General features: G+C 46.4%; 1 protein-coding gene across 2 annotated transcripts in view; it reads left to right on the top strand.

Moving 5' to 3' along the window:
• Positions 1 to 3,861, top strand: part of Ffar2 (free fatty acid receptor 2) — a 14,732-nt gene extending 10,871 nt beyond the window's left edge. The window contains exons 2-3 of one of the 2 annotated variants that reach the window (XM_010626345.3): positions 1,222 to 1,355; positions 2,191 to 3,861. In XM_010626345.3, coding sequence (XP_010624647.1) covers positions 2,192 to 3,187 — 996 coding nt within the window. In that variant the 5' untranslated portion in view covers positions 1,222 to 1,355; position 2,191 and the 3' untranslated portion in view covers positions 3,188 to 3,861. Of the gene's footprint in view, positions 1 to 1,221; positions 1,356 to 2,028 lie in introns of both variants that reach the window. The other variant, XM_010626346.3, reaches the window with a different exon arrangement.
• Positions 3,862 to 15,573: the final 11,712 nt, after the last annotated feature.

Raw genomic sequence — 15,573 nt, 5'->3', positions numbered from 1 at the left:
AAAAGTCAAAGAGAGAACCATATTGTGACTGTCCTTGTTCCTTGGATGTATATTGCTTTTTTGTTTTTGGTTTTTTGGTTTTTTTTTTTTGAGTCAGGGTCTCCCTGTGCAGTTCAGACTGGCCTCACTGTGTAGCCCACACTGGTGTCAGACTCACAGCAATCCTCCTGCCTCAGCATCCTCTAGAGCTGGGATTACAGGTGTGAGCCACCACCCCTGGCTTTCTTGGGTGCATACTGCAAAAGGATTCAGGAGCTTCTATCCTGGTGCTCTAAGCAGATAAGAGAGGGGGGAAAGAGAGAAAAAGGACAGGGGTACTTCAGGGGAATATAAAAAGAAAAGGACCAGCACTGAGTGCCACACCCGTGAGGGGCCATACAGGCACCGGAACTTGAGTCTCCTGGATGCCTAACACTTTCTCAGTTAGATGGCACACCCCAGCCTCCAGATATTTTACCAAATGGCTCGTGTTTTATGAATCTGCTCAACAGGAACGGGAAGAGGAAAAACAGGGACATCCACTAAACGCTAAGCCCTGCATGCACTTTGTATCTCACCAGGTCCTTTCAGAAATCCTGTGAGGTTAATATTCCCATGCTTACTTCACAGAAAAGGAAACAAAAGTTCAGAAAAATCGATGTGCCCCAAATCCCTAATAAAAGGACTTGGATCTGAGCTGACATCTGCATGGCCTTAAATCCCACACTGTTTCTACCATAAGATGGAAGCTAGGATCCTGGAACCAATCTGTTTCATCTGAAACAGAAAAACTGAAATTTGTTAGGGTGGCAGACAGGAGACCGTACACCCAGAAAGGAGAAAATTAAAGAATGAAAAGAAGCAGGAAACCTATTTTCTGATCAAGAAATTGACATTCTAGGCCCTGACAGAAGACACTGCCTTAGTGAAGAGAATTTGACTTGGGACCTAGAAAAAAAAAGGCCTGGGGTTAAACACACACACACACACACACACACACACACCAAACAAACAGGAAGTCAGGACAGAAAAATCTGTCCTGAGAGAGGCTGTCCCGGGAGAGTATGGAGGTGCAGAGGCCCGATACTGTGGGTTTGGGAGAAAAGAGCTTCTTTTCTCTGGTCACGTGGCCCCAGGGATATAAAAGCTTTCCGCCAGCCAGGTCCCTTGCGATACTTTCCTGTGTGAAATGGGCAGCAGCAGCAGCAGCTAAAGTGCTGTTCCTCTTTCCTCGGCTTCCAGGCTTGCCCCAAGAAGTCATCTATCGAGAACAAAGACAAGGCAAGATGGCTCACCGAGCTCTGGGACCCCACCGGCAGGATCAAGAGTTGGCGGGAAGGCGCTGCAGGCGGTGCTGGAGAAATTGAAATATGAAGGTCAGACCCAGAGGCGGGAGCTGTCCTGTGTGCCAGGGCGAGGAACCTTGGGCCGGGGAATCCAGAGAGGATGGAGGGCAAAACTGTGTAGGCAGCAGGGGTTACCAACCCAGTGGAAACTGAGTCACCCCGTGGAGAACCGGAGTTCTTCTATTTATAGGCAAAATGCGGGTTCAGCTGGGGCTTTTCTGAAGTCTTTACAGTCTGTGCAGGGCAAGCCCCAAAGCGTGTGCTTGTTCACACTTCCTCCCACCCTGCCCCAGATTCCCCTTTGCGATAGAGTCCCAGAGTAGTTGGATAGGAATGAATAAGGTAGTGGAAAATTATGTTCTGTGAAAGGAGAGGACAGGAGGGTAGGGAGGTAGGCTGGGGGTGCTGGGACAGCCATCCCAGGGTCCACAGCGTCTGGGCTCTCATGGCCTCCTTACCCTGAGACACACTTTACAGCCCTCTCCTGGCTGTCATGCCTTCGTCTCCCTCTGGGTCAAGGTGGAAACTGATAACAGTAACTTCCTGTACCTGTGAGGCTAGCGGGAGAAAGGCCCAGGAAACTGCAGGGGGAATTCCCTTGGGGAGCCAAGGGTTGGTCTCCCCCCAGAGACACAGGATGGCAAACGTAATAACTGCTGCTTAATATCCCGCCCAAGGTAAAGTCAATAATTGCTCTGGGCAGTTCTGGCAGGTGGCGTGAGCAAGCAGTGGTGGCAGCAGAAAGCTTTGGCCTGGGAAGAAGGGGACAGTGCCAGGGAGGATGTCTGCGTCCTGAACCAGAAGAGGACAGTCTGCAGGCTGTGAGTGGGGCCTCCTGACTCTGCACTTTTCCATCCTCCTCCAGGATGACTCTTGACTGGCACAGCTCCTTGATCCTCACAGCCTACATCCTCATCTTCCTCACTGGCCTCCCTGCCAACCTCCTGGCCCTGCGCGCCTTTGTGGGGCGGGTCCGCCAGCCCCAGCCAGCGCCCGTGCACATCCTCCTACTCAGCCTGACACTAGCTGACCTCCTCCTGCTGCTGCTGCTGCCCTTCAGGATCATCGAGGCTGCGTCCAACTTCCGCTGGTATCTGCCTCAGATTGTCTGCGCCCTGACTGGTTTTGGCTTCTACAGCAGCATCTACTGCAGCACGTGGCTCCTGGCGGGCATCAGCATCGAGCGCTACCTGGGAGTGGCCTTTCCCGTGCAGTACAAGCTCTCCCGGCGGCCTATATATGGAGTGATCGCTGCTCTGGTCGCCTGGATCATGTCCTTCGGTCACTGCACCATAGTGATTGTTGTTCAGTACTTGAACTCCACCGAGCAGGTGAGAGACGGGAGCGAAGGAACGTGCTATCAGAACTTCACGCAAGACCAGCTCGATTTGGTGCTGCCGGTGAGGCTGGAGCTGTGCCTGGTCCTCTTCTTCATCCCTATGGCGGTCACCATCTTCTGCTACTGGCGCTTCGTGTGGATCATGCTTACCCAGCCCCACGTAGGGGCCCAGAGGAGGCGCCGAGCCGTGGGACTGGCTGTCGTGACCCTGCTCAACTTCCTGCTGTGCTTCGGACCTTACAACTTGTCACACTTGGTGGGGTTTTTCTTACGGCAAAGCCCCCAGTGGCGGGAGGAGGCCGTGGTATTCTGTTCCCTCAATGCCACCCTGGACCCGCTGTTGTTCTACTTCTCTTCCTCGGTGGTGCGAAGAACTTTTGGCGAAGGGCTGCAGCTGCTGCGCCTTCAGGGCTCCTCCCTGCTCGGGTGCAGAGCTAAAGAGACAGCAGAGGTGATTGCAAGTGGGGACAGGGGCGTGAGTCAAACAGAGAGAATGCCAAGTTCGGACCTCATCACAGACTAGTGATTTCCTGCACCTTTGGGGTGCGCTGGGCCACACAGGAGTTGGGAAGCCAGGGAGGTGGGAAGCTCCCAGAGGCAGGAATCCTCCAGCCCAAACGATGACTGGGACTTTGTAAAAAATCTCTCTTGCTAGCTTGGTATCATTGCCTGTCTGAAATTTCCTTCCCAAGTGATCATAGCTCAGTGATATGAGAAGGAACGGTCAGGCCTGGAAGCACTGTCTGGCCGGGTGTTGGAAACAAGGTGGTCAGTATGAATTCAGTCTTCGTGAGGAAGTTGGTGGCAGGGAAAGATGAAAGCAGAGTCCTAAAGCAACCTTGCTACAAGCTTAGGAACAGCACCTAGGCACTGGTCTGGCTGTTGGTGCTGGAAAGAAGCCAGCGAGAAAGAGATGGAAGAGAAATACTAAATGAAAGCCCAGAAATCTCCACAAGGTGCTGAGCAAAGGGGACTGGAAAGGCTTAGATCTCTACTGATCTGGGGTGCACTGTATCAGTTTGACCTGTTGTTTCATATGTGCGCTTTATTCATTTTCTCATTATTGTGTCCGCTCCATTAAACTTGGAGCTGCACGCGGTCTGGGCCTCTTCATCCTCCCTGTTACCCCACGCAGACCAGCAGGTGGCTTGGCACCCATCATTCTGAGACTGACACTGGCTATCGCAGGAGAAAACAGTGTGCTCCAACAGACTGAAAATAAAAATGATGAAACTGTGAAGTGAGTGGCCACCATTCTTGTGACACTTCGGCAAGTGGGGAGGAGGGGGACAAACCTAGGAGGGAGGACCAGCCAGAAAAGCCGGAGGGAAAAGGTGATGCAGTGGGAACCACAGAGACCTTTTCCGAGGGAAACATAATGGCGGAGATGGGAGTGAGGACACTGAGGGAATCTTATCAGCTCAAGGATGAGGGAAGCCTGGCCTTAGAGGACGTAGGCAACCCTGTCAATTCCGGGGGCTTTAACCAAGTTCCCTCCTGCTCAGAAGCCCACAGCTCCCTGTCATTAAAAGTTCTCCTCCCATAACCTATCATCCCTTTGCCTGTCTTGTGCCTTCTCCCTTCCCGATCCTACATCCCTGACTCAGTGACCCTTCGTTGAATTAACTAACTCTCCAGCCTCCAGCCTTGAGGTTTGCAGTTAAAGCTACATACACGTCACAGCTACATGCAGAGATATGAAGAGAATACACAGAGCCACCTCCACCCTACTGAGAGGATCTGGGGCCCCACAGGTGAACCTCACTAAGTGACTGAGTCTCAGGAGCCCAATCTGTCCAAGAAATTATTCTTCAGAGAGACTTTTCCTGCATTCCCCCGTCTCCACCCCATACTCCCCACTCCCTGATCACTTGTTTTGACCCCTCTTCCAAAATCCCACTCAATATTAACTTTTCCCAGAAAGCCTTTACGACTCCCACCCACCCAAAAGATCATTGGTTTCCTTTTCTAAAGAAAGTCTGAACCAGCACCCTCTGAGCCCTGACTTCAGTACTGGAGCATCTTACTAGCAAGTCTAGGCTTTCCAAGTCATCATAATAAAGATAAGGTACATCTCCCAGGATCATTCTGAGGAGTGAACTGCAATTCGGAGTTTCGTCCTTGGAACACACGTGCACATGCAGGATTGTACATATGAAATTGCTAAGAAATTGTAGAGTATTATTTAGTTCTAGAGATGTCAATTTGTGCGAAGCAGTGTTTCTCCACTTCAAAGAAATATAAGTAATTAGAAATCCTTGAAACAGTATATTAGGTAATCAACTACAGGATGGCTTAACACGAATATGCGAGAAAAAAACTGAAATATTTCAGCTTATTATGAGTCTGTGGTGTATTACAGCTTCCTTAAAAACCTAATTTGATTTAGGCAGCATTAAAAGAAACAAGTTGCTAATAACACCACTCCACTTGGATGTATGAAATGCGCATGCTCAGTACTGACACATTTATAAGAAAGACGCTGATTCAGAGAAGAAATAAAACCCCGAAAAAGGAAGCAAAGTGTTTTTAGAGATTTCAAACAACATGACAACAGTAATAGAGCAACTCAAATGCCAGACACTGTGCTAGAAAAGGAGCCAAAGAGGGTTAAGGTAATATTCTAATTTTCCAAGGTCAGTAGGTAAGAAGGAGTCCAGATCTAGGTCTTGTGACTCCAAGATGCCTGCTTTTGTGCACTGCTACAGGAGAAGGGAGTAAGAGAATGCTGCTGTGTGGCTATGAGGTTGGGATGTACTGAGGCCCATTTTACAGGAGAGGTATTCTGTGTAGCCCCGTACCAAAGAGCAAAGATCACAACAGGGAGGGATCTTTCAAACAGCTGGGGCTGTGTAAACTGAACTGGCTCCCCCAGCCAGGCGGTCACTCCCTAATTTCCAGGAACATTCAAGCAGAAATTAGCAACCACTTGTGCTAGGACACTGAGGAAACACAGATCTAATAAGGGCTGAGAGAGTGAATTGGCCAGCTTCTTCCAACTCTGAGATTCTCAGGTTCTTTAGAGATGCAGCTGCTCTTGCTAACCAGGAAAGTACAAAATGAAGTCATCTGGGACCTCACGGGGTTGTTAGGAAATCACCAGAGCTTGTCTGAGACTTTCAGGGTGAGACTTGAGCTACTCACCAGAATTTAACCATCATCAGATCACTGGATATACCAACCCATTTCTTCATGGGGAAATCAGTAATTTATTTGTTCAACAAATATGGATTGATTATTGTGGATGCTCCTCGACCTATGACGGGATTTTGTTCTGACAAACCCATCCTAACTTTAAAAGTCCAAAATATGTTTAACATACCTAGCCTGCTGTACAGTGCATTTGTTGTTTCTCCTCAGGACTGAGCCACTGACTGCTACACCTCCCAGCATTGTAAGAGAACATCATATTGCATATTCCCAACCCCAGGGAAAGATCAAAATCCACAATGCAAAGTACAGTTCTACTGAATGACTTTCACACCACCTTAAAGTTCAAAAATCCTACGCTGATCCTTCACAAGTCAAGGGCCGCCTGCCTATTTCAGACACTTCCCTAGGGGCTGGAGATACAAAATGTACAAAAGACACCTGCCCTGATGGGCACGAGCCAGGTCATTCCAGACGGGCAAATGGAACCTAGTTACAAAGGAATAGAGTCAAAGTTTAGGAGACAGTAGAATGGGAGGCAGAGAAGGGTTGAAGACTTCCCGGAGTCAGTGACATTTGGCTGAGTCCTGACAAGGAAAAGGAGTTGCTGTACAAAGGCCCATGGGAGGAGTAGTCTTTTTATTTAATTTTTATTTTTAAAATCATTTTTATAAGCCGGGTGTGGTGGCGCATGCCTGTAATCCCAGCACACGGGAGGCTGAGGCAGGAGGATCCCTGGTGAGTTTGAGACCAGCCTGGGCTACATAATGAGTTCCAGGTCAGTCTCAACTACACAGTGAGACCCTGTCTCAAAAAAACAACAAAAAAAAATCATTTTTATAAGAATATGTTTGTGGTACATAATAATTACATCCATTTGGGGAATTGAGACATATACGTATCACATCTTAATCACTTTTACCTCCCCTTCCGTCCCTCTCTTCCCATCTTCCGCCATCTCCAACTCCCTTTCCCATCTCCACAGCCTGTAATCCTGTTTCCTATCATCTTTATTTTGCCCTTTAAATTATTTATATTTGGGGTCAGGGAAACCATGAGACATTTAACCTTCGTTGTCTGATTTATTTCACATACCTTTCTTTGTGGCTGAAGACTAATCTAGTGTGTGTATATTAAATGTGTTCTTTATCAATTCAGGAACTGCTGGTACAAAACCCTGACAGAAAACTTTAGCATCTCAGAGCCAGAGAGGGCCTGTGGGGCTCGAAGAGCAATTTCAAACTTGAACTTGTAAGGGCCGGGGATTTAGCTCAGTGGCACCGTTCCTGCCTGGCAGGTACAAAGTCCTGAGTTTGATGCCCAGTACTGAGAAAAAAAAATGCGTTCCAAACTTGAACTTGTGTTAGGATCGTCAGGAGGGTGCATTGAGCCGTAGAGCTCTGTCCTCCATCCCCCAGGATTTCAGATTCACTAGGTACATGAGTCAGGGTGCTCTAGAGAAACAGAACCTGTAGAAGATATATAATATAATAAATGATATAAAATATATGTGATTCATTATGAGGAATTGGCTCAGACCATTCTGGGGGCTGAGAATCCATCACCTGCAAGTGGGAGCCCCAGGAAAGCAGGTAGGGTAGCTTCAGTCCAAGTGTACAGGCCTGAGACCCAGGAGAATGGGTGGTGTAAGTTTTAGAGTGAGGACCAAAGGCCAGTGCCACCCTCGAGCTGTTGGGCAGAGACAGCAAATTCTCCCTTCCTCTGCTTTTGTGTTCTCGTCAAGCCCTCAGCAGGTGAGATGGTGTCCACTCCCGGTGGGGAGGACAATATGCTTTGCCAGCCTACTGATTCACATGTGGACCTCAACTGGGAGCTCCCTCACAGACACACTTAGAAGTGACGTTTAGCCAGATGATGCGGTCCAGTTGAGTTGACATGAAATCAGCCATCATAGTACGCCTGGGTTGCCTTTCTAACAAGTGACTGGGTGATGAGGGTGCTGCTCAGTCAGAGACCACACTTTGACGTCGGGGCAGTAAAATTGTGAACTGGGGGGGTGACAGAAATCTGGTCAAAGAGAGCAAAGTTCAGACCGCACAAAGCCCCTTTGGTCAGAGAAAGGAGTGTGAATGGATTTGAAAAGCTTCTGGACACCATTCAAGTTCTGGAAGCTTTTCAAGGGTTTGAAGAAAGAGTAGAATTATCCAATTTCCACTGTTTTTCTTGCCATGCTGGGGGCCAAACTGAGGAGGGCCTCTCACATACCAACCACAAACTTTACTGTTGACCTACACCCCCAGGTCTGGTTTCTATTTTAACAAGTCCACTGTGGCAGCTGCACCTACCACTGAAGGGAGATGGTTGTTAGGGTCAAAGAAATAATGTTCACGACAGAGGTAAGAAACCATAGAATTCTGTGCAAATGTAGAGGAGTCTCATCAGGAGGACAGCTTCCCTTTCCATTAGGATTGGCCACCCAAATATCAAATAGCCAGGAGGAGGCCTTACAAGTTATTTTCTATTTATTAGGTAAATGCCTGTTCCCGGTGGCATGCTGGACAATGTTTAAAGACCAGCTCTTGGTTGTAGGGGATGTAGGGCAGGGAGGCAGAAGGGTAGAGGGGAGGGAATGATCTGCTTTGTGGCCCTTACCAATTTTTATGGCATATACACTCCCCTTAGCACAGGCTAATTTCTGTTATGACACTGAACATGGATTTGGCAAGAGATACTAATAATTAGCTCCTATGCTCCACTTGGCAGGAAGATCACACCCTCCTGGGGAAATCTTTATCTTTCCCTGACTACAAGGCTCTTGCATGGGGTTTTGGACATGATAAACACTAGCTAAATATGGCTGGTTGGGCTTCATCCAAGACCATCAGGGAGGCTGTACAATTGTGAGGCTTGTCTGAATCCCCTGCCTCGAAGCAGGATGACAGATGGGTAAACAGAAATATTAGTGCCTGGTTAACGAATAACACAGACAGCAGCCGAAAGCTGCTACCAGGAAACAGAGGTGGAGAGAGAGAGGGCTTGGTGTGACCTGGGGGCCCAAGCAGCAGGAAAAGAGAAAACTGCCATTGACTATTTCACTTCCCTCCTGGAAAAGATGCTGCTATGCCCCTGCCTCAGAAATTCTTATCTGATCACAAGGAGAGTTCATATGCTGTGTGGTCTGGGGATGATCACTGTGGCTGGAGAAGGTAGAAGTGGACAGGCATGGAGAAAGTGAGAAAGAAAACATACTCCATGATTCCAGCTCCTCTTCGCCAAACTTCCTGCCTGTCAGCTCGAAGTCTGTTAGTTCTCTTTTTTCACCTTGCTTTACCTCTTGTGGTTAAATACTTTTTTTGCCCCATGGTTTTTTTTTCTTTCTTTTGCTCCAGTTACAGGAAACAAGGACATTTGTCATCTACCATTTGCACATCCAACCAGGAAATTGGGTCAAAGACCTCAAAAGCTATCAGAAGCTGTAGTCCAGTAACCCACTTGACAAAGTTTCAAATTCCTGCCAAGGTAAAAGGAGTGAGGCTAAGCAGTAGACATGAGGAGCCAGTCCCACGAAAATATGACCACATGTGGCTTTCCCAAGGAGAGGCTGTCTCAGGCTCCCTCTCCCCAGAGATCTGCCATCTCCTGCCACCTATCCTCCCAAGCCATGACCAGCCTCAAGGAAACAGAGTTAGGAAAGTAAATATACTGGTCCCAAAGGTAGGTGTTTTAACTGAACAGTCATCAGTGTGTAGAGCAGTCTAAAGTTGCTAAAATGCCACAGCAAACATGGGACCATCTGAGTTCCCACAGCTGTGAGCATTCGTTCATCCACAAACATGGACCAAGGCTTAGTATGTGTCAAGTCCTACCTGGGTGCTAAAGATGCAGCAGTAAAGATATTTGCCAGGATTCCTGCTCTCGTGCAGCTCACATTTCAGTGGGAGAGGTGGACAGGGAGACCAGTAAAGAAGATGCCTGGAGGTGATGCTAAGTGCTATGAAGACAGTAAAATGAGTCAGTGGCTTTGAGGAGGTGGTGAGAGGAAGCCACTCTAAGACGGTTATTTGAACTATGACCAGAACGACAAGAAGGAACCATGCCAAGAACTAGTGGGAGAATGGTCCCGGTCAAGGGTTCAAAGCCAGTGCCGGGCCTGAGCAAGCTGAACTTGTGTCAGGAAAGAAAGGAGAGAGTGGCCAAAGCTTACTGACAGCTGGAGAGCTGGCAAACAGCAAATCACAGGGGTCTCAGAGGCTTCTGATAAGAAGCACAAAGATGTCTCCTCTCCACTTAGCCAGGAGAGAAGCTGAGACTCAGAAATGCGAAGCAACACTTCTAAGACCTCAGCAAGATGGGCTTCTGGCCCCTGGTCTGGGCCTCCCGACAAGACACATACATATTCTCTCTTTCCCTTCAATCTGTCACCTCGCTGAGGAAGAGAAAGGAGTCAGGAAGCCTGATTCACATCATAGTGTGCAGTCGTTTGGTATAGAAAGTTGAGGGGGGAGGTGGAGGCTGCGCGCCAAAATTCTAAGAATAGAAAGGTGACAGAAGTGTCACAAAACGCCTGAGTGCTGACAGCAGACTGGAGACATGTGAGAAACCTGGGCTGTCAAAGGTAGGGATGGGAAAGAGGAAGCATCTGAACTCTGAGAAAGGAGTGAAAGGCCAAAGAGTAATCAAGTGGTGTCTCATTGCTCCGAGGCCCAAATGGGCTGCAATGGGAAGGAAAATATGAGGACAAAATCATGATCTTGGGGGAATCTCAGGAAATCTCCAGCCTGGTAACTCTTACCCTGAATGCATTTTAGTCACCTGAGGAGTTTCTAAAACTGCCAGTGCTTTGAGGCCTTCTGTTTCCTCTAAAGCTCTTTGGGTGCTCCCAAAGCATGGTGAGGGTTGAGAATCACTGTAGGTAGTCTCCATCCTCCACTGGACTCTCCAGGAGGCAGCAGGGTGCATAAAGTTTGAGTCTTAGCCTAGTGTTGTGCAATTCAACTTCACTGGAAAAGAAACTGGAACTCACAGCGTCTACATCACATTTTTAGGAGAATTAAATGAGTTTCATACTGTACCTGCAAAGCACTTAACGTCTACCACTATGGAGATACACATTTATACATTACAATCGTTTTTTAAAATCCACCTTTCTGCTTAAAGACCTTCAAACACTTCTCATGAGCCTTGAATAAAATCCTAGCCCTCCCCAGGCCCAGTAAAACTCTGTGTGACCTGGCACTGGTCCATCTGTCCAAGCTCATCTCTTAATCCCTCCAAACCCCACTCACTGCTTCTCCGTTCCGTTCCTTTTTTCTATGAACAAGTCACTAAGCTGTCTTGCCTCAGGTCCTTACTGTTCCCTTTGCCTAGAGCCCTCTTTCCCCACGTCCTCCCATGGCGGATCCTCTTCATTCAGGCTGCCTATGTGTCAAATTTCATTTGCTCAAATGACTTTCTCCTCAATCCGTTCCCAAATTGCCTCCCTCTGATACACTCACTCACTTTGTCATAATGTTCCTCACTGGCTGATGATTATATTGTTACTTTTAGAAAAGTTTACATGCATGTAGTTTAATGAGTCAAATGGTGTTTTGTGAAAGAAAGCGGGGCTGGGGATTTAGCTCAGTGGTTCTGCCGCCTGCCTTGCAAGCGCAAGGTCCTGAGTTTGATCCCCCATACCTGCCCCACCAAAAAAGAAATTTGCAATCTTTACTCTCTCTTTCCACCATTGTTCTGACAACCACTTCCTGGAGACAATTGATTCCACCTCTTTTCAATAAAATATTTATTCTTTCTATCTTTAAAGAATTTACTTATTTTACTATACTTCATTTTTCAATAATGAGGTCTTATTCGTTAACTTCCCATATGGTGATGGAGATTTAGCTCTTTCCTCGCCTGGTCCAAATGACATCCACTTACTCTTCCAAACTGCATTCTCCTGATGTCATGTTACCTTAACTGTAAATGTCACTCACAGTGAAGCTCCACAGTAAACTTCAATTACTTTTTCTAACCTGCCCATCTTTTCCTTGCATTCCTTGACATGAATAATTCCTTGTCTTTTCATTTGCTTAGTTTTCTACATGGCTAGCACGAATTTTAACACCGAGCACTTCACCAATCGTCTAATCTCAAGATGCTTAGAGGTATTAGTAGGATACAGATCTCATCTTCTGGAAGCAATCTGCTCCAAAATCTGACCTGCTGCATTCTGGACTGGTTGCAGTCAAAGTCCAATACATAGCTGGCCTCGAAGTTTTCGAGAGTCAGTTTGTTTCTCTGCTTTTGTCTTTCTCTTCCTCGATTTATATCCTCTTGTAACTTCTTTAGAAAGAGACTCTTGAGACTCTGCAGGTCAGAAAAATGCCTTTATCCTACTCTTGAGCTTTACTGATATTAGGCTCTGAGAGGAATCAAGATTGGCCATCATTTTCCTTAAGCATGGAAAGGCGCTGTCATATGGCCTCCCAGGTCCTAGCCTTGTGGAAAATTCTCATGACATTCTGATTCCTGTCCTTTGTAGATGGATTATCTTGTCCTCTCTGAAAGTTTCTAGGGACCTTTTATTCCTCACAAGTATCTTAAAATCTCACCCACTCTAGTAGGTACTTGGCAAACTCTTTCAATCTTCAAAATAATATCCTTCAGTTTGGAGGGATTCTCTTGAAACACTATGCAACAGTTTCTTTCCCATCATTTTCTCTCTTCTCTGGAACTCCAATTATTTGGGGGAATACTGGACCTCCTACCCTGGTCCTTTAATTGTACCATTTTCTATTTCTCCAAGTGCTTGCTTTCTTGTTGGGATTTTTCTTAGTTATCTTTCAGGCCTTCTATTTTTTATGTTTGCTATCATTTTTAATGTCCATGTATGCTTTTTTATTCCTTTTATAGCATCTTGATCTCGTTTCACGGTTGTAATAGCCACTCTGATCTCATTGAGGAATTTTCTTCTCCTTGCTCTGAGTTGCCTTTTTTGGTGTTGGTTTTTGTCCTCTATGTTATAAACTGTCATCATATATCTGGAGATCCTTGGTTGTCTACTTATATTGAAAAGAGGAGAGGAAGATTTTTTTAGATACATAAAAAGTATATGAAGGTTAATATGACATGAGATTTAGAGTTTAAAAAAACTAAAAAGAAAAGGGACAGAAGAAACAAATATGGCAAAAAACAAAACCTCTTGATAAATGGCAGGATCTGGTGATGAGTTAAATAGGTAACATCACACTATTTCCTCTACTTTTGATCATGTTTGGAAATAGTCACAATAAAAACATGGCCGTTGGCAGGACTCGGTGTTCTGAGGACTGTTGAACAAAGGGCCTGGTTCCTACTGGCTGTGGGCTAAAGGCCTCTCTCACTCAGCTCCTTGCCATTTGGGCTTCACCTCAGGGCAGCTGGCTTCCACCAGAGTTAGCAATCGAGGAAGCAAGATGGGCAAGGCAGAAGGCACTGCCTCTTCACAAACCTCATCTTCAAAGTGACTTCCTGTCATTTTTGCTCAGCCCATTAGAGAGGATTATAAAGAGTGTGAACAGCAGGAGGCAGGATCTCTGGGGCCATCGTAGAATGGAGGCTGTGAGCATATGAATTGGCCTCACTGTGCTGTGACCCAGCTGGACCTTTTAGTTGGGGAACTGCCAAGATCAGTACTTGGGATTTTTCTTCTGGAGCTGATCAAATTTCCCAGAAAAGACTCTTGTAATCTCCTGCTACATGATAAAAGTCAGACTGTCAGTAATTTAGGAGCCAAACCGAGAAGGCCAGGAATCTCACGGCCAGCATTCCCTGTAATGTTGCTCCCTCTTCCAAGTGCCTCGGGCGTTCCACATTCCAAAAACCCTCTGTGCTGTCTTCTCCGGAGATTACAACTCTCTTTTCCTAGTGAGGAGCAAACATCCAGCGTCAGAGAAATGGGGAAGAGACCTGGGAATCATTTTAAATAAACTTTTCACCGGTGTCCCTATGCCAGCTTGTCCTCTGCCCCTCTTTCCAGAAGTACCTGTTGCCACCAGTTCATGAGCCTTATATGGATTCCACAAATTTAAAAAAAATTTTTTTTGGGGGGGGTGTTTGGCTTTTCCCATTGTTGGTGCATAGTCCAACTTTCATCTGTTTTTCAGCTTCCGAAACATTGGTGCAATTGTATCTTCTTGTGTTACCCCTGAATTTGTGGGTACTCTTTAATGAAAGATTTCTTTATTGTCATTGTAGTGTGATTTCAGGAGGCAGCAAAAAGAGATTCATGTATTCAGTCTACTGTTATTGGCCTAAAGTATTTCCCTTTCTCATTACTATTTGGCTTTGTGTGTTTACTGTTTATTGTTTGCCTTCCCCTCTTAAGTGTAGTTTCCCCAATAACTTGTCTATTTTGTTCAGTTATGCAGACCCAAGACCCAGAACCATGCTTGACACAGAATGAGTATTAAACAAATGAACAGATAAACCAGTTTGCTGGAGGAAGGAACTTGCTACTCACTATGAACAAGTTGGAAACAAACTCGGGTCTCCTGACATGTCGTGCAGTGCCCTTCTTGCCAGAGCATGAGGGAAGTGTGGGTGATCTAATGACACCTAGCAGGTTAAAAATTATTTACATGTTCCAAGGTGGCTTCAGAAATCTTATCTCATTTGATCCTGATAACAGCCCCTGGGTCACATAGGAAAAGAGGCATTATTTGCCAAAATGTAATGGCTATCCTGTAAGAAAAAAATCACCATATTCATTTTAGATCTTTCATCCCAGGACAGTGAGCAAGCATCTGCTTGCCTTACCACTGCCCTCCGCACACCTCCTCTGCACATGTAACTTTAAGGACTGTCCCCTCACAAATCAATGGCCCTCAAGAACCCAGGATCAATTCTCTCTTAAAGAGAGAAAGAGGCACAGACAAAGGTAAACAGTCCAGGGGCCTTTAAGCAAAGAGGATATCTGAGTTTTGTAAAAGAAGAAAAGTGGGATGTGAATCAGTACAGAGGTTGGTTCTGGGAGAGGAGGGGGGTGGAGCTTATACCATGGAAAGACGAGGAATGAGTCCTAGAACCAAAGAGTACGGTGGGGGGTGAAAATTACCATTTACCATAACCAGTAAATTCCCCTTAAAAGAAAAAAAATGGAAATAACTCTATGGAGTAATCATAAAGCCAGCTTATTCTAGCTTTATGATTCAGAAATATTCTGGAGAGCTGTTTCTGTGAAATGATGACATCAAGCCCTTGGGATCTAGTGAGCTGGGTGTTCACACAGCCTGAACTCTGCCTTCGACCGTCCCAGAGAAAAATGAAAGTGGGTCATGCTGCCCATGAAAGGAAACAAGGTGCAAACTCAGAAGCCACATGGGGTCCCAAGGACACAGGCCACAGAAATAAAAGACAGGAAAGGACCCATCCTTTCTTTGGGGTGCTTCCTGTCCTCCCCTGGGCTCTGCCTGCCACCTCCTGGGCAGATATACTATTACCTGCCTCAAAGTCTGGGAGGCCCAGGGTCCACTTATGCCGGGGCCTCTGTTATTCACATCCAGCCACAAACTTTGGGATGCAGAGTGGCAAGAGGCCCAGCACCTTAATCCTGCATCAAATCAAGATGCTGAGGCAGAATAATAGCAAGTTCAAGGCCAACCCAAGGAACTCAGCGAGATCCTGTCTCAAAATTTAAAAATAAAAGGAGGACCAGGTTGCTGCTCAATAATAGAGCAACTTCCTAGCATGGCATGTACAAGGCCTTAAATTCAATTCCTAGGATTGCTGAAAAGATAAAAGACAGGAAAAAAAAAAGGAAGAGAGAAAGAGCGAGAG

This window comes from Fukomys damarensis, unplaced genomic scaffold (genome assembly GCF_012274545.1).
Source record: "Fukomys damarensis isolate Sample0158 unplaced genomic scaffold, DMR_v1.0_HiC HiC_scaffold_19, whole genome shotgun sequence".
Lineage (NCBI taxonomy): Eukaryota > Metazoa > Chordata > Mammalia > Rodentia > Bathyergidae > Fukomys > Fukomys damarensis.
Note: the sequence above shows the minus strand (reverse complement) of the source record. Positions and strands in the feature narration are given on the sequence as shown.